Source organism: Ostrea edulis, chromosome 9 (genome assembly GCF_947568905.1).
Source record: "Ostrea edulis chromosome 9, xbOstEdul1.1, whole genome shotgun sequence".
In the NCBI taxonomy this organism is placed as follows: domain Eukaryota; kingdom Metazoa; phylum Mollusca; class Bivalvia; order Ostreida; family Ostreidae; genus Ostrea; species Ostrea edulis.
This window is the reverse complement of record NC_079172.1, coordinates 40,718,055-40,737,129: the sequence shown is the minus strand read 5'-3', so window position 1 is coordinate 40,737,129 and position 19,075 is coordinate 40,718,055. Positions and strand designations below refer to the sequence as shown.

At 36.7% G+C, this 19,075-nt stretch overlaps 1 protein-coding gene across 1 annotated transcript in view; it reads left to right on the top strand.

Annotated features, from left to right (window-relative positions):
* LOC125660373 (uncharacterized) overlaps positions 1–19,075 on the top strand; it is a 250,437-nt gene that overhangs the window by 193,857 nt on the left and 37,505 nt on the right. The window contains exons 10-18 of the mRNA XM_056149213.1: positions 421–1,902; positions 3,145–3,342; positions 3,713–3,784; positions 13,110–13,502; positions 14,769–14,918; positions 16,222–16,507; positions 17,485–17,741; positions 18,418–18,563; positions 18,751–19,000. Coding sequence (XP_056005188.1) covers positions 421–1,902; positions 3,145–3,342; positions 3,713–3,784; positions 13,110–13,502; positions 14,769–14,918; positions 16,222–16,507; positions 17,485–17,741; positions 18,418–18,563; positions 18,751–19,000 — 3,234 coding nt within the window. The remainder of the gene's footprint in view (positions 1–420; positions 1,903–3,144; positions 3,343–3,712; positions 3,785–13,109; positions 13,503–14,768; positions 14,919–16,221; positions 16,508–17,484; positions 17,742–18,417; positions 18,564–18,750; positions 19,001–19,075) is intronic.

Genomic DNA, 19,075 nt, shown 5'->3' with positions numbered 1-19,075 from the left:
CTGATAAGTAAAAACATCCGAGGAAATAGGGGCAGGTATGTGATGCTTATCTTTCAGTCTGGTAAGAGAGTTGTCAAACAGGAATTATATTTTTTTTCATGGAGGCAGAATTTAAAATAAAGATCTCTGATATTCATAAAAATGAATATTCAAGTTTTAGTAAAGAACTAAAGCATTTGATGAGTTGATGCAGAATATCTCTTCAGCCCCATTGTAATAAAATTTAGGCCTATTCTTCAAATGTGTTATTGATGCATTAAAAAATATACTATGTGATTACTGGATGATGACTGAATTTTTTGTGATTACTGGATGACGACTGAATTTTTTTGTGATTACTGAATTTTTTTGTGATTACTGGATGATGACTGAATTTTTTTGTGATTACTGGATGATGACTGAATTTTTTTTTTATTTCAGGAAGCTGTTGGGGATGAATTAGATTCGTCTCCATCAACAGTAAACCTGTCTACCTCGGTACAGAGTCTAGCGACACTAGTTAGACAGAGTCAGAATACTGTGTTATCCCCCTTTATTTCCCCATCTTGTTCCATGGAGTTTTTGACGGAAATCGACAAGAAGCCATTTAGAGAACAGTTGTTGATGGCCCTGCCTATGTTGGTTCACCCTGTTATTATTTTGAGACTCTTGGCACACAAATTATTCGGGAATATGATTCGCCGTAAATCTTCTCACAATACGCTGGAGACGAAGTTACGTCCCCCTGAAAATCCAGTCGAGGAGGTGTGTCCGCCTAGGTGTAATTCAGAGAGCGTTAAGTATGAACTGAAGAAAGACATTGTAAAGAAGAAGAGGGAGAGGGAGAAGGTTAACTTGAAGATTTCTATATCTAATAATAAAAATTCGTCCTCAGATGAGATGGAATCTCCCAACGTATCTAGTCCGGGGGAGTACGCGAAACACAATGGTTTCCAGTCCAAAAATAAACCCACCCAGTTAGCTCTGAAAGCAATGGGTCAGAGCTTAGCCAATCCTGCCCAGTCCAGCTCTAGTGGTCAGATAAACCAGATATGTGACTCCAGCAGCAGCAATGCCGTAAGCAGTCCTGAGTCCTCGGGGGAAAATAAACACGAGAAATGTGCCACGAACCATGCTAACAAATCACGACTCTTTCATTGGTCAAGTAAGAAACATCTGTGTAAGTCTCAGAGCAGCATGTCAGCTCCGCAGTCGGAAAATAATAACGACAGCATGGATCTCGATTCCGAAGGCTCTTTGAATTCTCCCCCTACAACGGATGTGGATATAGTTGCATTTCAACGAGAGCTCATCAACTTGCCAACCTTCGTGATGGACACCCCTGCCACTGATGTGTCGCCCATTTTCTCGCGTTCTAGTTCAGTGCCCGAGAATTTAGCCAGGTCGGGAGGTAATGACCCTTCACCAACCGAACTATCCTCCTGCAGCTCTGAGCATTTGAACAATCAAAAGCGCAATGCAGAAGTGTTCCCAGAAACTTCCAAAGTCAAAGTGCCAAATTCACCCTCCGTTATCACCATAACAACCACAGACTGGACTAACTGTCCAAAGGAACAGAACATTGGATTCCTTCCCGGGGATTCCTCCACCGATTCTATTTGTGACTCCAATGTGGCCAACATCGAAGTGCATTTTGAGGCCCCACCCTCGCCTATGTCTAGTGCTAGTCAGAGCCCGCAGATCTTTGAATTTCCCTGCCCCTTTGATAAGCCTAACAATGGTCAGCAGGCCTCCGGTGTGAGTGACAAGCAGTCACAGCTGTGTATCTCCTCCAGCGTGGGCACCACCAGTAACTTCCTCATCCCCTCACCCACCACCTCAATCGCCTCCTCAACCACAAACACCTCAGTCACCTCACCATGGTCACCAACCACACACCACACCAACAATGTAAATATCCAGGTACTTCCTGAGGGATATTGTGAAATCATTAAAAGGGACTCAATTTTCATGGATTTTGTGGGTACCCTATCCCACAAATTTCAAACACAAGAAAAAAACCAATTTATATGATGTTTCAATGTACAGAAACCAGATCCACGAAATTACATCCCAACGAAACTGTAAAATCTCCACAATCCACAAAAATTACATCCCAACGAAACTGTAAAATCTCCAATCCACAAAAATTACATCCCAACGAAACTGTAAAATCTCCACAATCCACGAAAATTACATCCCAATGAAACTGTAAAATCTCCACAATTTACGGAAATTACATCCCAACAAAACTGTAAAATCTCCACAATCCATGAAAACTGAGCTCCACGACTTTAAATGATTCCACAGTAAATGTGTTTTATAGTCTGCAGTGTTGGCACTAGAAATTATGTGTATAGATTACGTGTTACTGCAGATGTATCATGCTCTTGGCACTACTGTAGATTCTTAAATATACAGAGGAATTTATTATCACATAATTACACGAGAAGCATCACTCTCTAACTTTTATTTTATTCTTACTAGAGTACATGTATGTGTAAAACTGTACATCAACAGACCATTCATGAAATCAGTTCTTGTGATTTGACGTCTATTTTAATCATTTTGCGACATCAAGTTTTACAGCATGTGTGCAGACAAATATGTACACTTGTAGTTTCCTCTGGTAAAGGTATCTCAATAAATATTTAAGATTTGGCAATACTAAACATTTTCTAGGGCTTACATTTAAAGTTAATATAATCCCAACTGCTTTATTTTTTTTTTTTTTTTTGATGATATGATTGCTTCTCATTTTAAATTTTCTGCAGTTTTATTTGCAAAAGATTAATTGATTAACTATTGTTTAACATACCTCACGAGAATTTTTCACTCCTATGGAGATATCATCATTGCCGGTGAAGGGCTGCAAAATTTAGGCCTATGTTCGGTGCTTACGGCCTTTGAGCAGGGAGGGATCTTGATCGTGCCACACCTGCTGTGACACAGGACCTCGGTTTCTGCGGTCTCATCCGAAAGACCGGCCCCATTTAGTCACCTCTTCTGACAAGCAAGGGGTACTGAGGACCTATTCTAACCTGGATCTCCACAGGAATATTTGCAGAAGAAATTGATGCACTATCACTTGAAATTAATGTTAGAATTGGTATATAAGTATTCTTCAGTTTATGGTATTTACATTTCATTTGTCCTCACTTTAAGGTGGCACATCCAGAGATTCCGAAGCCTCACCTTGGAGTTCTGAAGGTCATTGAAACTTGGATCAAGGTCTGTAGTAATGACCTTGACTGCAGCAGCCTTATCATTCATGAAATGCGGGACTTCTTGAGGAAGATATCTGTGCTGGGTTTAGAATACAAAGCTTGGTGTCAACAGATTGGATCATGCCTACATCTTGAGGTATGCACTTACTTGGGAAGCATAAATGATTGGGGATTACAAGCATAACATGTTCTTTCATTGCATAGAATTATTGTTCTTATAGAATGATTGTTCTTATAGAATGATTGTCCTTATAGAATGATTGTCCTTATAGAATGATTGTTCTTATAGAATTATTGTCCTTATAGAATGATTGTTCTATAGAATTATTGTCCTTGTAGAATTATTGTTCCTGTAGAATGATTGTCCTTACAGGAGAAGTAATTCTCTCAGTACATCACATTTTGTCCTTATACATTTATTTTCCTTACAGAATAATTGTCGTTATAGAACTATTTATAGAATTATTATCCCTGTAGAATTATTTATAGCATTGTTGCCCTTGCAGGAGAAGAGCACAACCAAGCAGAGATCAGAGAAAGAAGATGATCCCCAGAATATCCACTCTCAGTACAAAAGGGTAAGTAATGAAATATTTGTGTAAAGTGAGACGGATGAGAGTAGGAGTTACTTCCCTTTACGTGTCGTGTGTTGCAGTCAATCTTATTAATGTACATCAGATCAAAGCGGAACCCACCATTGATTCCAGAATTATCAAATTATATTGGATGATATTAGGTCTTTGTCCATTGAGATAAAAGTGGTTGTTTGTTTTTTTTTTGGTAAGATGCAGGGAATTTAATTGGCATGCTAATTGTGGTTTAACGGACTGGGTGTTTGTTAGGACTAGTTGCATGTGTGTCATTTGATAGGAGGCTAGTAGTCAGTGATGATGGATTAGATCGTGGGAGCTGGAGATTGTTTACAAATTATTATGTGCTGATCACATTCCTAGATGTTCTGCTGCTGCTGAAGGGGGTCCATGTCTTTGTTTTGGTCATATAGGGTCAAATTAGGGTCGCATGTTGATTTGAACCGTTTTTGTAACTTTTTTTGTTACCTGTAACTGACATTTTTATTAAATTTTTTTAAAGTGTTTGAAATTGAATTTTGTTTTACAGGTAATGAATTAAACATAAGTAACATTCACTTGCTATTTTTTTTAAACAAAAGAAAGTAAAACATGATTATAATGATTTGATCCTGACATTTGTGTATTATTTACATCTGGGCATTTAGAACAAGCTTGGTGTTTTAGTTGTTGCTGTTTAGAACCTTCAGGCCCTTGGCTTAAGTGCTATTTACTGTAACAGTCTACATTAATGCATCTGCTGGTTTGTCACAACTGATTAATATACAGTGTGAGAAATTCATTTTACTCTTAGTTACTCAGAGAGGCATTCTGATCCTGCATATATTATTCAATGTGTATATAGGTTTGAAAATTTTTCACTAGTTTTGAAGGGAATATTTACAAGTTGGTTTTTTTTCCATCCATTCTTAAAAGTATTTGTAGATCGGAAAGCAAGAAAATCATGTATTTAAACATTTTGATTTTCAGTCATGAGGTACATGTAGATAGGAAAATACTTTACAAGAGAGAGTCTTTGAAAATGATGAAAGTGTAAATTCATTTTCAAGGGAAAATAAGAAAGTTCCTTTTGAAATGATCTGCAACAGTTTTACAGTTTACTAAGATCTGAGAGGAATAATATTATATATTTTGTAATTGCTACAGAGCAGACAGAAAAAATTCTCTGTCACTTTTTAGATATATGATACACTTTGATAAGTGAAAAAGTCCCACCATTAATTGCCAAAATGAATTATTGCTGCAGAAATACATCCCACACTAAAACAGAGTGAAGTCGCTTTATACTGAGTCAAGCATGAAAGTAAACACTCACCTATTCGTAGGTTTTACTTTATCTGAGATGCAGGCAGTGGTGTTTCAGCCTAATTGTTTGAATGATATATATATTCATATACATATACATTTAGGTGGGAGCTACTTTGCTTATCTCCCTCCAGTTTGATTAACTCTACTGGTCAGATGGAAGAAGATAAAAATTGTAAAATCCTCAAATTTTTGGAAAGTTTTAGTTTGTGAAATATGTCTTCAAGAACATCTTGGTGTAATGTGTGGAAAGTTAAAAAAGGGTTTTTCTGAAATGCAGATGTTTGTCAATTTGTGATATTTTTGAGAAAAAAAAACCACCTGTGATACTGATTAATATATTCTGTTTTAAAGTGATGGATAAATTGAATTTATGTGACGGCTTTTTTGGTGGAGGGGGGAGCTTTCCAAATATTTTGATATGATCAGTATTACCTGATAATCATTGCTAATGAACTTGAGGTTTGGTGCAGTAGACTTTTGTCTCAGAAGAGCTTTTGAAGTTGTGCATCATGTTCCAACTGCTCTGTTCGTTTGAGGAAATAAACCAAGAGACGTTCTTTTTAAATTCTTATGATGCGGCTATGAAGATATGATGTGTAAAAAAGTTCATTAAAAGAAGACTTCATTATCGTACAATGTCTGTTGCTGGAAGTTTAGATCAAGTCGACAAATTTAAAACAACTCTACGGAGAGGCAACCACTTTGGAGCCTTTTCTGATGGAAATGGGGTCTTGATGTCTGTGAGGAACATTTTCCCTTGTCCAGTGCTGGGTTTAAACATTCCAATAACCGTAACCATCAGTCTCAAATCTTCTCATATTCCAATCCAAATGACTTTACGTCAGACGTCCCAGACGAATGGTCTAACATATCCACATTGTAACTCTGTCATCTCCACCTGGTGGAATGTCAATGCCCTCAAATTCTATTTCGCCTCTCACTATCCACGTTATCGATGCAAAGTGGTGAGAAAAGTGTCACTGAGAGCCTATGATAAACTTATTCAGGAATTTGTCAAGGCTTGTTACTGCAGAAAAACGCTTTGGTCACCCGACATCGACAATTTGCATAGCAAACGAAGTGTACAGGTGAGATTGTGTTCAGTAAGCCTTCTGTTGGATGATGGGAAGATAAAGAGATCTTTATGTTAGGTCTTGATAAACTGTAGCTTTTTATGGCATCCTTTCCCTGCAGTTATAGAGATATCACATGAAAATTTTCATGCCCCAAGATCAAAACTAGTACCCACATAAAAAAAACTAAGAGGCAGTTTGTAACATTAAAGAAGAATAAAGAATTTTAGTGCTATTTCTACTCAGTTTGTGAAAGTTATCAAAGTGAAGTGCTGGCTGCTCTCAAATATAAAGCAAACAAGCCACAAGATGGAGAGGGTTTCATTTTACTGAGGAAAAGGTGAAAATTGTGACTTTTTTTCTCCCAGATCTAAAGCAGTAATTGATACAACAGCTTGACAATCTGCAGTGTTGTTCCCTTATAGATTATCTGGGTTCAGTTATAATTGTGTGATTAAATCAGGTCTCTGTGATCAATAGCAGATAATAAAGATAATGTGATACAAAAGAGAGAATCGTGCAGAGTGAGGGCTGTCCGCATTCCAGAGTTTTATTATCATCTGTCAATGTCTTGGGTGCAGTGTTGGTTTCAGGAAGTTGTATTTTTCATGAAAACATTGTACGAAAAGTCTTGGGGATTTTTCCTGAAATTTATTTTGTACATTGACAATATAGAAATTGTGAGTCAGACATGGAAGACTTTGAAAGTTGAATAAAAAAGAAATTATTTTTAGAAGAAATACATGTAGTGTAGATGAGCGTCAATTCAAATGCTCTCAGTTAAAAAAAAAATTGGGGGGATGTAAAAATTATATCATATTTTCCTATATTGTACTCTCAGTAAAAGTTGCATTTAACATGTTTTAAAATATACTGCCACTCACATAGAAACAACCCCATTTAACCATCAATAATTTTATTGTGTTGATAATTTATTGTTATTAATTTTGAATTGCATGGTATTATGCATATTCCCAAGCAGTTCATAGTTGATTGAACTCGATCATGCTACATGCTCATGTGTCCCCGGTTAGAACATGCACAGATAGACACAACAATATTACCTGTTGGTTATCATCCAGATATCTGGTAAGAATAGTCTGACATTAAAATTGGTATCTCGTGCTGTGTAAAAGATGCCTAGACTACCTAACAAAGCAACAAGACAGAGCAGTTAATGTTGGCTGGAAAAAGCCCAAAAACACTGTGGAAAGAGCTCAGTCCACAAATGCACAATTTCTCACATTATCACCAGTGTGAGATCGACTTTACCCATGTGAGACATCCAAGTGAGATTTTTCTGTCTCACATTATCACCAGTGTGAGATCGACTTTATCCATGTGAGACGGCCAAGTGAGATTTTTCTGTCTTGCACTGCTAAGACTTCATTTGCTAGTGACATATTTGTTAGTGAAGTAGGAAAATTTCAATGGCCACCACCTCTTCAGCCTTGATATTTTTAGCCAAAGGTGTTGATTGCTAACTCTTGAGTTCCCCATGTTACCTAACAGAATAGTAAGTGCATCTTCTGTTAGGTAATATTTAATTGCTGTATCTTAATGAAATGATAAAGAATATTACCAAAGATCAGAATGTTGCATTCCTTTTGCTTGTCAGTATATTTGTTTTTAAAGTATCAACCATGATCTGACTGGACAGAACCTGTGACAGGATTATACGCTTTTACCCGGAATCTGGTGCAGAGCAGGTGGTTCAGAGATATATAAGTGGAGCAGTCGTTTCCATTTGTCTTTGAGAGACTCCTTAGAATACATCTAGTATAGGAAGACATTTTGGCAATCATTCACAAAGACAATACACATTTCATGTTGCATAGCAAAAACATTCTTAGGTAACACAGCAGATAGCATGATGATGACTATGAATGCGACTTCCTTTTAGAAATGTTGACTCTTTCAAAATGAGCTGTCCTGTTCCCATTTTTTAACCTTTTATTGAATATCATTAAAAATGTGTGTGGTTACCAGTATATTGAGGGTATTGCCTTGTGATAATAGAGCAAGCCGTTTTAGATGCTTTGATTTTTACTGAAGTATTTTCTAGAATTTCATATCAATTGAGTCAAGCCTTCTTAATTGTATTGATTGCCTTCAAAATCAAAAGGAATATTTGATCCACAAAGGATGAATTTAGGTGCATGTAAACTTGTATCGCCGAGGACTCATAGCGACACTGGAGAAATTCAGTTTCACTTACACAGTATTAGCAGATAACAGCAATTTGATCAAACAAAAGGATATAAGAGCTTTGTCAACTTATTGTTGATTAAGGAGGTATTGAGGCGAACTGCATTCCCCCATCAGCCACGAGCTCACTGGTTTGTTTGTACTAACAATGAGCAGTCCCTCGACTTGATCAATATCAAGGGGGGTCTCCGTTAGAAGGTGTAGTCTGCGATGCAATCTAGGATATTTACAACTCCTTTTTACGGCCAGTAGACACTTTGCGTCTACTGTTGTTGTGTATTTGTAGTACTGTTCAAACTGGACTTGATTAAAATCTGTTTGATGCAGGGTTGCCATATGCTCTGCAAAGTCTGTTCAAGTTTTTTGAGATTTGGATTTTTTTTTTTGAGAACCAGTTGTATTCTTCATCTTTAGGAATTTTTTCTTTGAAATGTTTTGATGGATTTTTCGGTAAAATATTCTGATTGGATTGAAATATCCGAATATAGATATTCAGTGTCTTAGTGTATGGTGGGTTTTACCAGTGAGATGATGGTGCTAATGAAGGTGTTGTAGTTCACTATAATTAACACAAGAGAGAACCTGGATATAATTAATTGATTATTAGTGAAAGTGATATTATTTCTACAATTTCATTATCGCATTGTGTTGCAAAAAAGGAGTATTTAATTACATGTTCAATTCTGATTCCCAGTTGAAATAGAGCTCATGCAGTTTCATTTCTGGAATTAGTGCATGGATTGGGAAAAAAGGTTCCTAATGCTGTGATTTAGTGCTGTATAAAATTTGTGGTAAATGGTGCTTAGGAACGATACAACAGCTTATGTGACCTGTCAATGACAATTCAGTTTCTGGGGTCTTTCGGTCCTGAGATGCATTAACATGTTTTCCTGTGTACATTTTTGGAATGGATGATATTACACACAATGAGGACACTCAGGTAAAGCAATAAAGAATATTGTCAGTTAAAATCTTTATCCCTTAATACTGCCACAGTACTTACTCGGGTTAAGCAGTGATGAATATTGTCAGTTAAAATCTTTATCCCTTAATACTGCTGTAGTACTTACTCAGGTACAGCAGTGATGAATACTCTCAGTTAAAATCTTTATCCCTTAATACTGACGCAGTTCTTACTCAGGTAAAGCAGTGATGAATATTGTGAGTATCTTGTTAAAAAAAATTTCCCTTAATACTGCCGCAGTACTTATTCAGGTAAAGCAGTGATGAATATTGTCAGTTAAAATCTTTATCCCTTAATACTGCTGTAGTACATGTACTTCTAATAGGGGGGTGGGGGGTGAATTATTCTAGACACTGCCCACCCACCCACCCACCCAAAAAAATCAGAAAAAGTGAAAGAAAAAGTTGAAATGAAAAGACATTTCACACTAGTGTAACACAGTAGCATCTAAACAGAAGACAAGTGGTGGGTTAACCCCCCGCTGTTCAGATACTTGTCATATATAAATAGTGTGCATTCACACTTGAGGTAATTGATACATGGGGTGATATTCTTGATCTTACTCGTGCCAGCAGTCCGTCGTCCTTGTTGTTATATTTACTGTGAGGTAGTCAGTTGTCAGGTTTTTGTGACCTTGATCTCAGATCATTTAGCAAGGTGAAGATTATTAGCTTTTAAAAGTTTGATATGATTTGTCTGGGCCATATCTTGGTAGTGCAGAAATAAAAGTAGTTCATGAATGCTAGGCACAGAGTTTAATAATGACTGATTAAAGCAACCTGTAATGATTCAAACCCATGGTCAAATTGCCTAGGTCAAGGTCACCAGTTAAAATAGGTTAGAAATGATTGCCTTGGTAACTACGTTGTATTGGAGAGGCATGTCTAAAGACACCACAGAGTCGTCCACTTCTGCTTCATACTTAGATATTTTATTGAAAGTAGACATTAATGGCAAACTGACAACTCAACTGTATGAAAAACGGGATGATTTCAGCTTCTCCATCGTCAACTTCCCATATTTATATAGCAATATTCCATTATCACCTGCATATAGTGTTTATATCTCTCAACTGATTCAATACGCAAGAGCTTGTTGTGTGTATGATCAGTTTTTAAATCGAGGCAAGCTACTGACAAATAAGTTGATGGTACAGGGTTTTCAACAGTCTCAATTACAGTCAGCATTTCGCAAATTCTATGGTTGTTATAACGATCTAGTTCGTCAATACAACCTATCATTGGGTCAAATGCTGTCTGACGTGTTTCACACCGATTGTTAGGCTGTTCTTGGCACACTGGTTTTGACTACGGATAACTCCATTTACCTGATCAGGATATAGGGCTCACTGTGGGTGTGACCGGTTGACAGGGGATGCTTACTCCTCCTATGCACCTGATCCCACCTCTGGTGTGTCCAGGGGTCCGTGTTTTCCCAACTATCTATTTTGTATTGCTTATAGGAGTTATGAGATTTATCACTTCGTTATCTTCGCCTTTCATACTCATATATTGCTTATGATGTATGAGTCTTGACCTTGATCCGAGATGATAAGGTCAGGGTCACTTTAGAATTTCAGAAACATTTCTTGTGAACTATAATTTTGTTGTGGAGGACACTAGAAGTTTATTTGGCATAGAGTTTGCCCATGTCCAAACAACCGAGATGAAGGCAAAATGAAATTAACAGGAATTGTTTTGGAGAAAATAACATGTTAATTAATTTAAGGCATCCACTTCTCAGGACTAGATAGATGAAGATGAATTGTGTCATCATCAGATGTTTACTTCCACACTTTGTGTTTTTCTTCAGTCACATCTGATCATAATTAAACTTAATTTAGGATGAATTTAATTTAGAATGAAATGTAATTTAAAAATTAGTTTAATTTGAATTGGTGGTGTTAATGAAGTGTGTCGATGGTGTGTCGATCAAGTGTTGTAAGTCTATGTAGATTTAGTATGCCTGTGCAGAAAGCTGGTTGATATGTTAAATTAATTTTAGATAATAGTTCACGACCCCAGTCAATTACTATCAAATCAAATTCTCATACCACATCTAGTAGGCTCAAGGTTCCCCTCAAGTTTTATTAGCTTCTCAAAAGACACACCATCTAGATGTGCCATTGATATAAAAGCTTTGGATTACTGCAAATTTAGGACAATTTATAGCTGGTCTTTGTGAGGACATGACTTAGCCAAGACAGGAGAAGGACACTCGTGAGATTTAAATATGTAAATTTATTAGCCTGTCAATATCTGAAGAGTTGACACATTTTAAAAATCAACTTAGCAATTCATCAAACAGAATTCTTGGCTCTTGAAAGTGTTTACACTTAGGGGTAAAGTTTGTGATTTAGAAGTCCTCATTGAGTGGCAATCATATTTATATATAAAGACGATAGGCTACGATAGCAGCAGTGATGTTGACATGCGTAGTTGTTGGGCATACTCTCATATAACAGTAGTACGGGATTTTTATTAAATTATGAAGTAAAGATTTAAGTTTTCAGTTTTTGTTGTACCATCCAGGGACATGTATTGTACACATCCAGATGAATGCAGAACAAGATGTACGGAATAAGAACATTATTTTCCCCTGTAATTTTTTATTGTTGTGAAAGTGACAATCAGGTCACTTTAGCCATTAATACATACTAATAACATTGAAAGGTAAACTGGTGACGTAGATCATCAATCTGATTACAGCTCGTTCATGTTTATAAATGCATTAAATGGAATTAAAGTACATTATTTTACAGGATTTGATTTTGTTTGTAGTTACAGAAGTTAGTGGTGGCTATGAGATTTGATTTTGTTTGTAGTTACAGAAGTTAGGGGTGGCATTATTTTATGAGATTTGATTTTGTTTGTAGTTACAGAAGTTAGTGGTGGCTATGAGATTTGATTTTGTTTGTAGTTACAGAAGTTAGTGGTGGCTATGAGATTTGATTTTGTTTGTAGTTACAGAAGTTAGTGGTGGCTATGAGATTTGATTTTGTTTGTAGTTACAGAAGTTAGGGGTGGCATTATTTTATGAGATTTGATTTTGTTTGTAGTTACAGAAGTTAGGGGTGGCATTATTTTATAAGATTTGATTTTGATTGTAGTTACAGATGTTAGGGGTGGCTATGAGATTTGATTTTGTTTGTAGTTACAGAAGTTAGTGGTGGCTATGAGATTTGATTTTGTTTGTAGTTACAGAAGTTAGGGGTGGCTATGAGATTTGATTTTGATTGTAGTTACAGAAGTTAGGGGTGGCATTATTTTATGAGATTTGATTTTGTTTGTAGTTACAGATGTTAGTGGTGACATTATTTTATGAGATTTGATTTTGTTTGTAGTTACAGAAGTTAGGGGTGGCATTATTTTATAAGATTTGATTTTGATTGTAGTTACAGAAGTTAGGGGTGGCTATGAGATTTGATTTTGTTTGTAGTTACAGAAGTTAGTGGTGGCTATGAGATTTGATTTTGTTTGTAGTTACAGAAGTTAGGGGTGGCTATGAGATTTGATTTTGTTTGTAGTTACAGAAGTTAGGGGTGGCATTATTTTATAAGATTTGATTTTGATTGTAGTTACAGAAGTTAGGGGTGGCTATGAGATTTGATTTTGTTTGTAGTTACAGAAGTTAGTGGTGGCTATGAGATTTGATTTTGTTTGTAGTTACAGAAGTTAGGGGTGGCTATGAGATTTGATTTTGATTGTAGTTACAGAAGTTAGTGGTGGCGTTATTTTATGAGATTTGATTTTGGTTATAGTTACAGAAGTTAGTGGTGGGAGGCGACCTGCCATGTTCTAAGGAGGACGTGGCTACTCTGGCCAGCATACAACTCCACATCGAGGAAGCCTGGCCAGAGGAAAACCTGCCCAACTACACCAAGTCAGACCTAGCTCTCTTCAACAAAAAACTGCTGGAGCCCCATAAATATCCGTCCAAATCTCCCGACCCTCAGGAGAACCTTCGCAGACGTAAAGAGTTGATCCGCAATAACCGGGCCCTGAAGATTACTCACAGTAGACGGAGGGGGCGGCTAGTACGTCAGCTGACCTGTGTCAGTGACCACGAGGAGAATAGTCACAATGAGGTCGACCTGTCCCAGTTTTTACCGCCCGATTTCACAACGTCGAAGAAAATTCGTTACATTATACAGGTGTGTAAAATCAATTTACATTGAAAGCAAGATAAATTACAGTAATTTAGTGTTGCTGATTTAAGAATATACATTGTGTTAGAAGTTAGAAATTAACCTCCACAAATATCACTGAATGGAGCATGTCGTCTTCATACATGTGGGTACTTCAAAAAAAAAAACAACAAATGCTTCTGCCACAATTGTGTCCTTTCTAATTGATGCTATAATGACGCTTTTCACTATGGATAACGTATCTGTATGGCTAAATTTGAAAATAGGGAGGGGTGTCAAATCCATTTTCGTCTGTCTGTCTTACTGTTTGTCACTTTGTGTGCTACTTTAACTTAGGTTGTAACTTTTGAAACAGATATTATACAATAGAGACTTGATATATGATAAACTGAACAGTCAAGTTCATTGCTATATAATTCCAATGTTATTTATTACAAGTGACTGTTTTGATTGGACAAAAATAAAGCTGAACAAGAGTTTATACATCAATAAATCCAAAAACGCGATGTATTCATACACGCCTGAAAACAAATAACATAGTGCGGGGAAACTATTCAAATTTTTGCAATTGTTAATGAAGTGAATGAATTGGAATTATAAGAATCAAACATTCTTTTTGAAGAATTTATCGATGTGTAAACTCCGGCCATTTTACTCACAAAGTTAACATAAAAGTGCTTAACACTTTTATTCAGTTTGTGAGTAATATGTCCGGAGTTTACACATCGATAAATTCTTCAAAAAGAATGTTTAATCCTATAGTGATTGCTAAAGTCAAGGGTCAAGGTCAAATTTGTCACAAATGAATATGGTCATGCTCCAGGGCATTGTGTTTCATCCATCATAAAATTGTATTAATGCATGGAGGAGAAGTAATCATGAAATTTATTGGCTTTATGTGATACCATCTTTATCTCCTCATGAAAAGAAAGAAATCAATTTGTTTGAAATTGGGGAGCAGAGATTGAGGAGTTTATTTCAATGAGGTAATTACAATACAGGAAAATGTTTTATGAATCCCCCTTCTTGATTTAAACACAATTGCGCTGGTAGTATTGATTGAATGTTGAGATTGCAATCTGGAAGTTGTTCTCCAATGTTTAATCATCATTAAATTGGATTATACCTTCAGCAGACAGAGTAACAATAAAATTTAGAGGGGAATGTAAACAGGAAGTGCCGTTATTATTTGTGCATCAGTTTCTCCGGGGCATGCTACAGGTATGTAACAATATAGATATGAATTCTCAATTCATTGCTTTCTATTGGCAGGAGAAACAGAAGAAGTTGTGGCATGCTCCGTATTATGATAGCGAAATCAAACTCAAACAACAGTATACCAAGATCTGCAGGAACCTGCCAGCATTTGGGTGTAAGCTGTATCAGGTCAAAGAGTTGCTCCGAGGAAATGCCCAGAAAAAGGTGGGAATAGGAAATTTGAAAAAATTAAAACTATGATCGCATTCAGTTTCTTATACTGTAAAATCACATATTTACATGGAGTAAAATTTTTGTGCTTTAGAAAAAAAATGGTATGCAAGTCAGGGTCTGTATTTCTCAAAGAGTTGATGTTCTTTATAGTAGTTTGATTTAGCAGGGTCTAGATTTCTCAAAGAATTGATGTTTATTATAGTCCTCTATCTGCTGTGTTACAGTTTTGAATTTGTTGCTAGGTCAGTACCATGAATAATAAGTCACTTTTGAAAATTATTGATTCTACAGTGTTCAGCACTTGAAAGAGGAAAGAGCAGTGATATATATAATATATGTTAAGAGAGGTACTACTACTCGCATGACTAATCCTGATTGGAGATAGTAGCTCTGACATAACTAAGTAATAAACGTACTATCATGATCTATTGAAAACAGATCCATTGTACTATGTGTGCTGAAAGATATCTGCCAGTATGGGAAAAGCCTGAAATTAATTAATATTGCATGCATCATCTCTTTTATTCTGTCAGTCATTTCACAATCACAAAATTTTATATAAATGAAGTGAAAATTGAACCGTAATACAGCAAGTGCATATTTCTCTTGATGTAAACAAGTGCATCGTGCAATATGGCATCAAGATAAAGACACAGAGCTTTTGGAGCTGTTTAGATAATTGTGTAACATAATGTTATATTATTACACCTTGGTAGATAGGGTTACGATTATCAGGATGGAGAAATGTGACGGTGCGCAGGCTGTTCATAAACTAACAGCATTCCCTTCCGTATTTACTCCCTCCGTAAAAACAACATACTAAGTCATTGGATACACAAAAATTCCAGATGAGAAAGATCTATATCACAGGGGGTTTTACACTTTAAACCAAACTTAAAAGCACAAAATATACCAAGTTCATGAGAATTTATTGGAACTTTTGTTGTTGAACTTTTTAGGATTGAATTTCAATAGAAATATGAAGATTTGGATTTGAGGGAAATGTAAGAATAAGGGCAAATTCAAAGAAAAAAATTCACCATAGATATGCGTTATAATTAAAGTAAAACCTGTTTGAACTATTTCACAAATTTCTATATCGGAGGTTTTCTAGTATCCACCATCTTTCAGCAGCAGTTCTTTTTACATAATTCAATTTATGTAATATGTCAGACAATGAAACAAACGGAAATCCATTTGTTTTATTGAAAATCAAAACAGTTGTCAAAACGCAGCAATTGAGTGCCACTTCAATGAGGTTCACTTAATTGACTTCCCGGTTTTATTTGTTTAGATTGCACGTCTGCTCGGTGTCAACAATGAGAAGGTCATACTTCTGGACAGCAAGACCAAGCTGCTGTTGAAATCTCAGAGCATTGCGGAGTTGGAGGTTTGGAACACTGGGTCAGGGAAATTGCATGATGGGTTAGTGCTGGAATTCCGAGGTTCCAAACCTTGGCACCTCACCATGTCTACACAAGAGAACCTCAAATCTGTCACTGCCATTTTGTTTGATGCCCTGGACATGGATGGGAGATTTCTGAATAATGGAACGTTACGTCGAGAAAGCTTCGATTTTGGTAACGATTTGATTGTTTTATATCATGTGATGACATTTTTAACATGAATGTCAGTATCATTGTATATCTGTCACAGTTACCTGTGTACGAGTCCTGTGGGGATCGGGTTAGAATAGGTCCTCATTATCGCTTTGCTTGTCGTAAGAGGCAACTAAGTTGGGCGGTCCTTTGGATGAGACCACAAAAACCAAGGCCCCATGTCTCAGCAGGTGTGGAACAATAAAAATCCCTTCCTGCTCAAAGGTCGTAAGTACCGAGCATAGGCCTAAATTTTGCAGCCCTTCACTGGCAATGGCGACATCTCTTAGAGTGAAATATTCTCAAACGAGATGTTAAACAATACACAACTAGTGTACAGAATACCAATGTTCAACCACTCAAGACACATCTAACCATAGACATACTATTTGTTACTAGATTCAGAAGCGTGCTGAAATACTCGGCAACTTGAATTTTTATCAGGATCAGGATTATGCGGAAAATAAAAATCCAAGTTATGCTATCACTTAGTTACAAGTCTTTCATATCGCAGAAAATTTCTAAGCTTTATGGTAACCTAGATTATATGTTAAGCATGGTTTGAGGTGGCCTGTCGGCTTTTTAGTACTATCACCCCCGCCTGCCCTCAATTGATAATTGAACAGTCACACAAGAAAACATGAAACCACCAACAATTATGTGCTTTCTTGGAGTTAGAATGCATTATATGGGTGGAAAAAATAAGGATAAATGAATTTAAAAAAGCAATCACATTGTTAGGCGTTTCAAATTTTTGTCAGGGCTGATAACTTGCAAGATGTTAGCCCAGCTTTAAGGCAAGTTTCTTACGCTGCTGTTTCACAACTATATGATTGTATTAAAATTTTCATTTTCTTAAAATGTTTGCATTGATTGATATGGTTTTATTTCATTAATTTGATTGTAATATAAAACGTACCACAATGAATTTAACGCCCTCCTTGTTTGTCGGATTGTAGATTTCCATCGAAAGCCTCCAATACTTAAACCAGCCACAGACAGAGGAACTAAGTACTCTCAGGAACTGCAGAACCTTCAAAAGATGTTGCACTTCCCAGAGGAAGTGGCCCTGCTGTTGACAGAGACTGAGCACGCTCTGTTTACATGTGTTCCCCCCGCCCATTACATCAGGCAGGTGACCACCGATATCTCTCGGGGATCCCTCGTGTACCACAAAGTGTCCAGTGTGGAGGATCTCATACAGAGGTTCAATGAGGTAGGTCTAGATTGATTGTATATTGTTTAACATACCTTTTGAGAATATTTCACTTCTATAGAGGCATCACCATTGCCGGTGAAGGGCTGCAAAATTTTGGCTTATGGTCTTGAGCAGGGAGGGATCTTTATCGTGCTACACCGGCTGTGACACGGGACCTCGGTTTTTGCGGTCTCATCTGAAGGACCACCCCATTTAGTCGCTTCTTAAGACAAGCAGGAATACTGAGGACCTATTCTAACCCAGATCCTCTCGGGAATATGGAGGGTCTCATTCAAAGATTTGTGTCTTCATTACATCGTCTATGTAATGTTGAGGAATGATCAACAAAAATGTTGTGGCCTAGCTGATTCAGAAGCATTGAGGGAAAGAGTTTATTTTGATAGAATAAGAGTTCAAATGTCAGTCAAATTAAAGACACAGAAATTTAGTAAAGTTGTTTCTTCACCTATTCTATCATTTTTCCTTTAATCGAAAGGTGGCACTAAATCTATCTAAAGATGTAATTCCATTGGAACCATGCTCAAGCTCTCAATGCAAGAATTTCAATAGGAAAGTCGTTATTTTGAAATAGAATTATTGTTCGATGTAATGGTAGTTAAAAAAATAAATTGGGATGATTATACAACTTTGAAGTGCTGTGGAAATACTTAATTGTTCTGTGTTGTATTTTCAGGTGAGTTCATGGGTGACCCAGCTCCTTATAACACAGCCCACACACGAAGATCGGAAAGCCATTCTCTCCTGTATCGTAAGGCTGGCTTTCTACTGCTGGTGCATTGGGAATTTCAACACCACCATGGAAATTGTAGCTGGCTTAAAGTAAGTAAAAAGTTACGTAATAGCTATTAATGATTTACAGCCAAAATTGACCAAATTTACAAATTTGTTTGATTACAATGTGATTTGAAAGTTAACTTTAGAAGTTTGATATTGTACACAGATTTGTAGGTTTTCTTTTTCTTACTCAGCTGATGAGTGTATTTAAATGAATGATTTCTTTATTCAGGTCAGACAAGTTAAAGCCTTTCTGGTTATCCATGGTAGATGAGGATCTGTCGACTTTTAACTGGTTGTGCAGTGCACTGATGTCCAGAGAACTGACCGATGAGTACCGAGAGGCGGTCAGTCGCTCCCTGGACATCCCAGACTGTAAGGTGGTGCCGTTCTTTGGGGGGTTTCTGAGAGATTTACGTTCCCTGTTTATCAATGTGCCCAGTATCATTGTACTGCCATCGGAGGAAAACCAGTCATTAGAGGTATACACATGTTCTCAGCTGTTTATTAATTCGTTCATACTCAAAACTGAATTTTCACATAAGAGTCAGAGGATA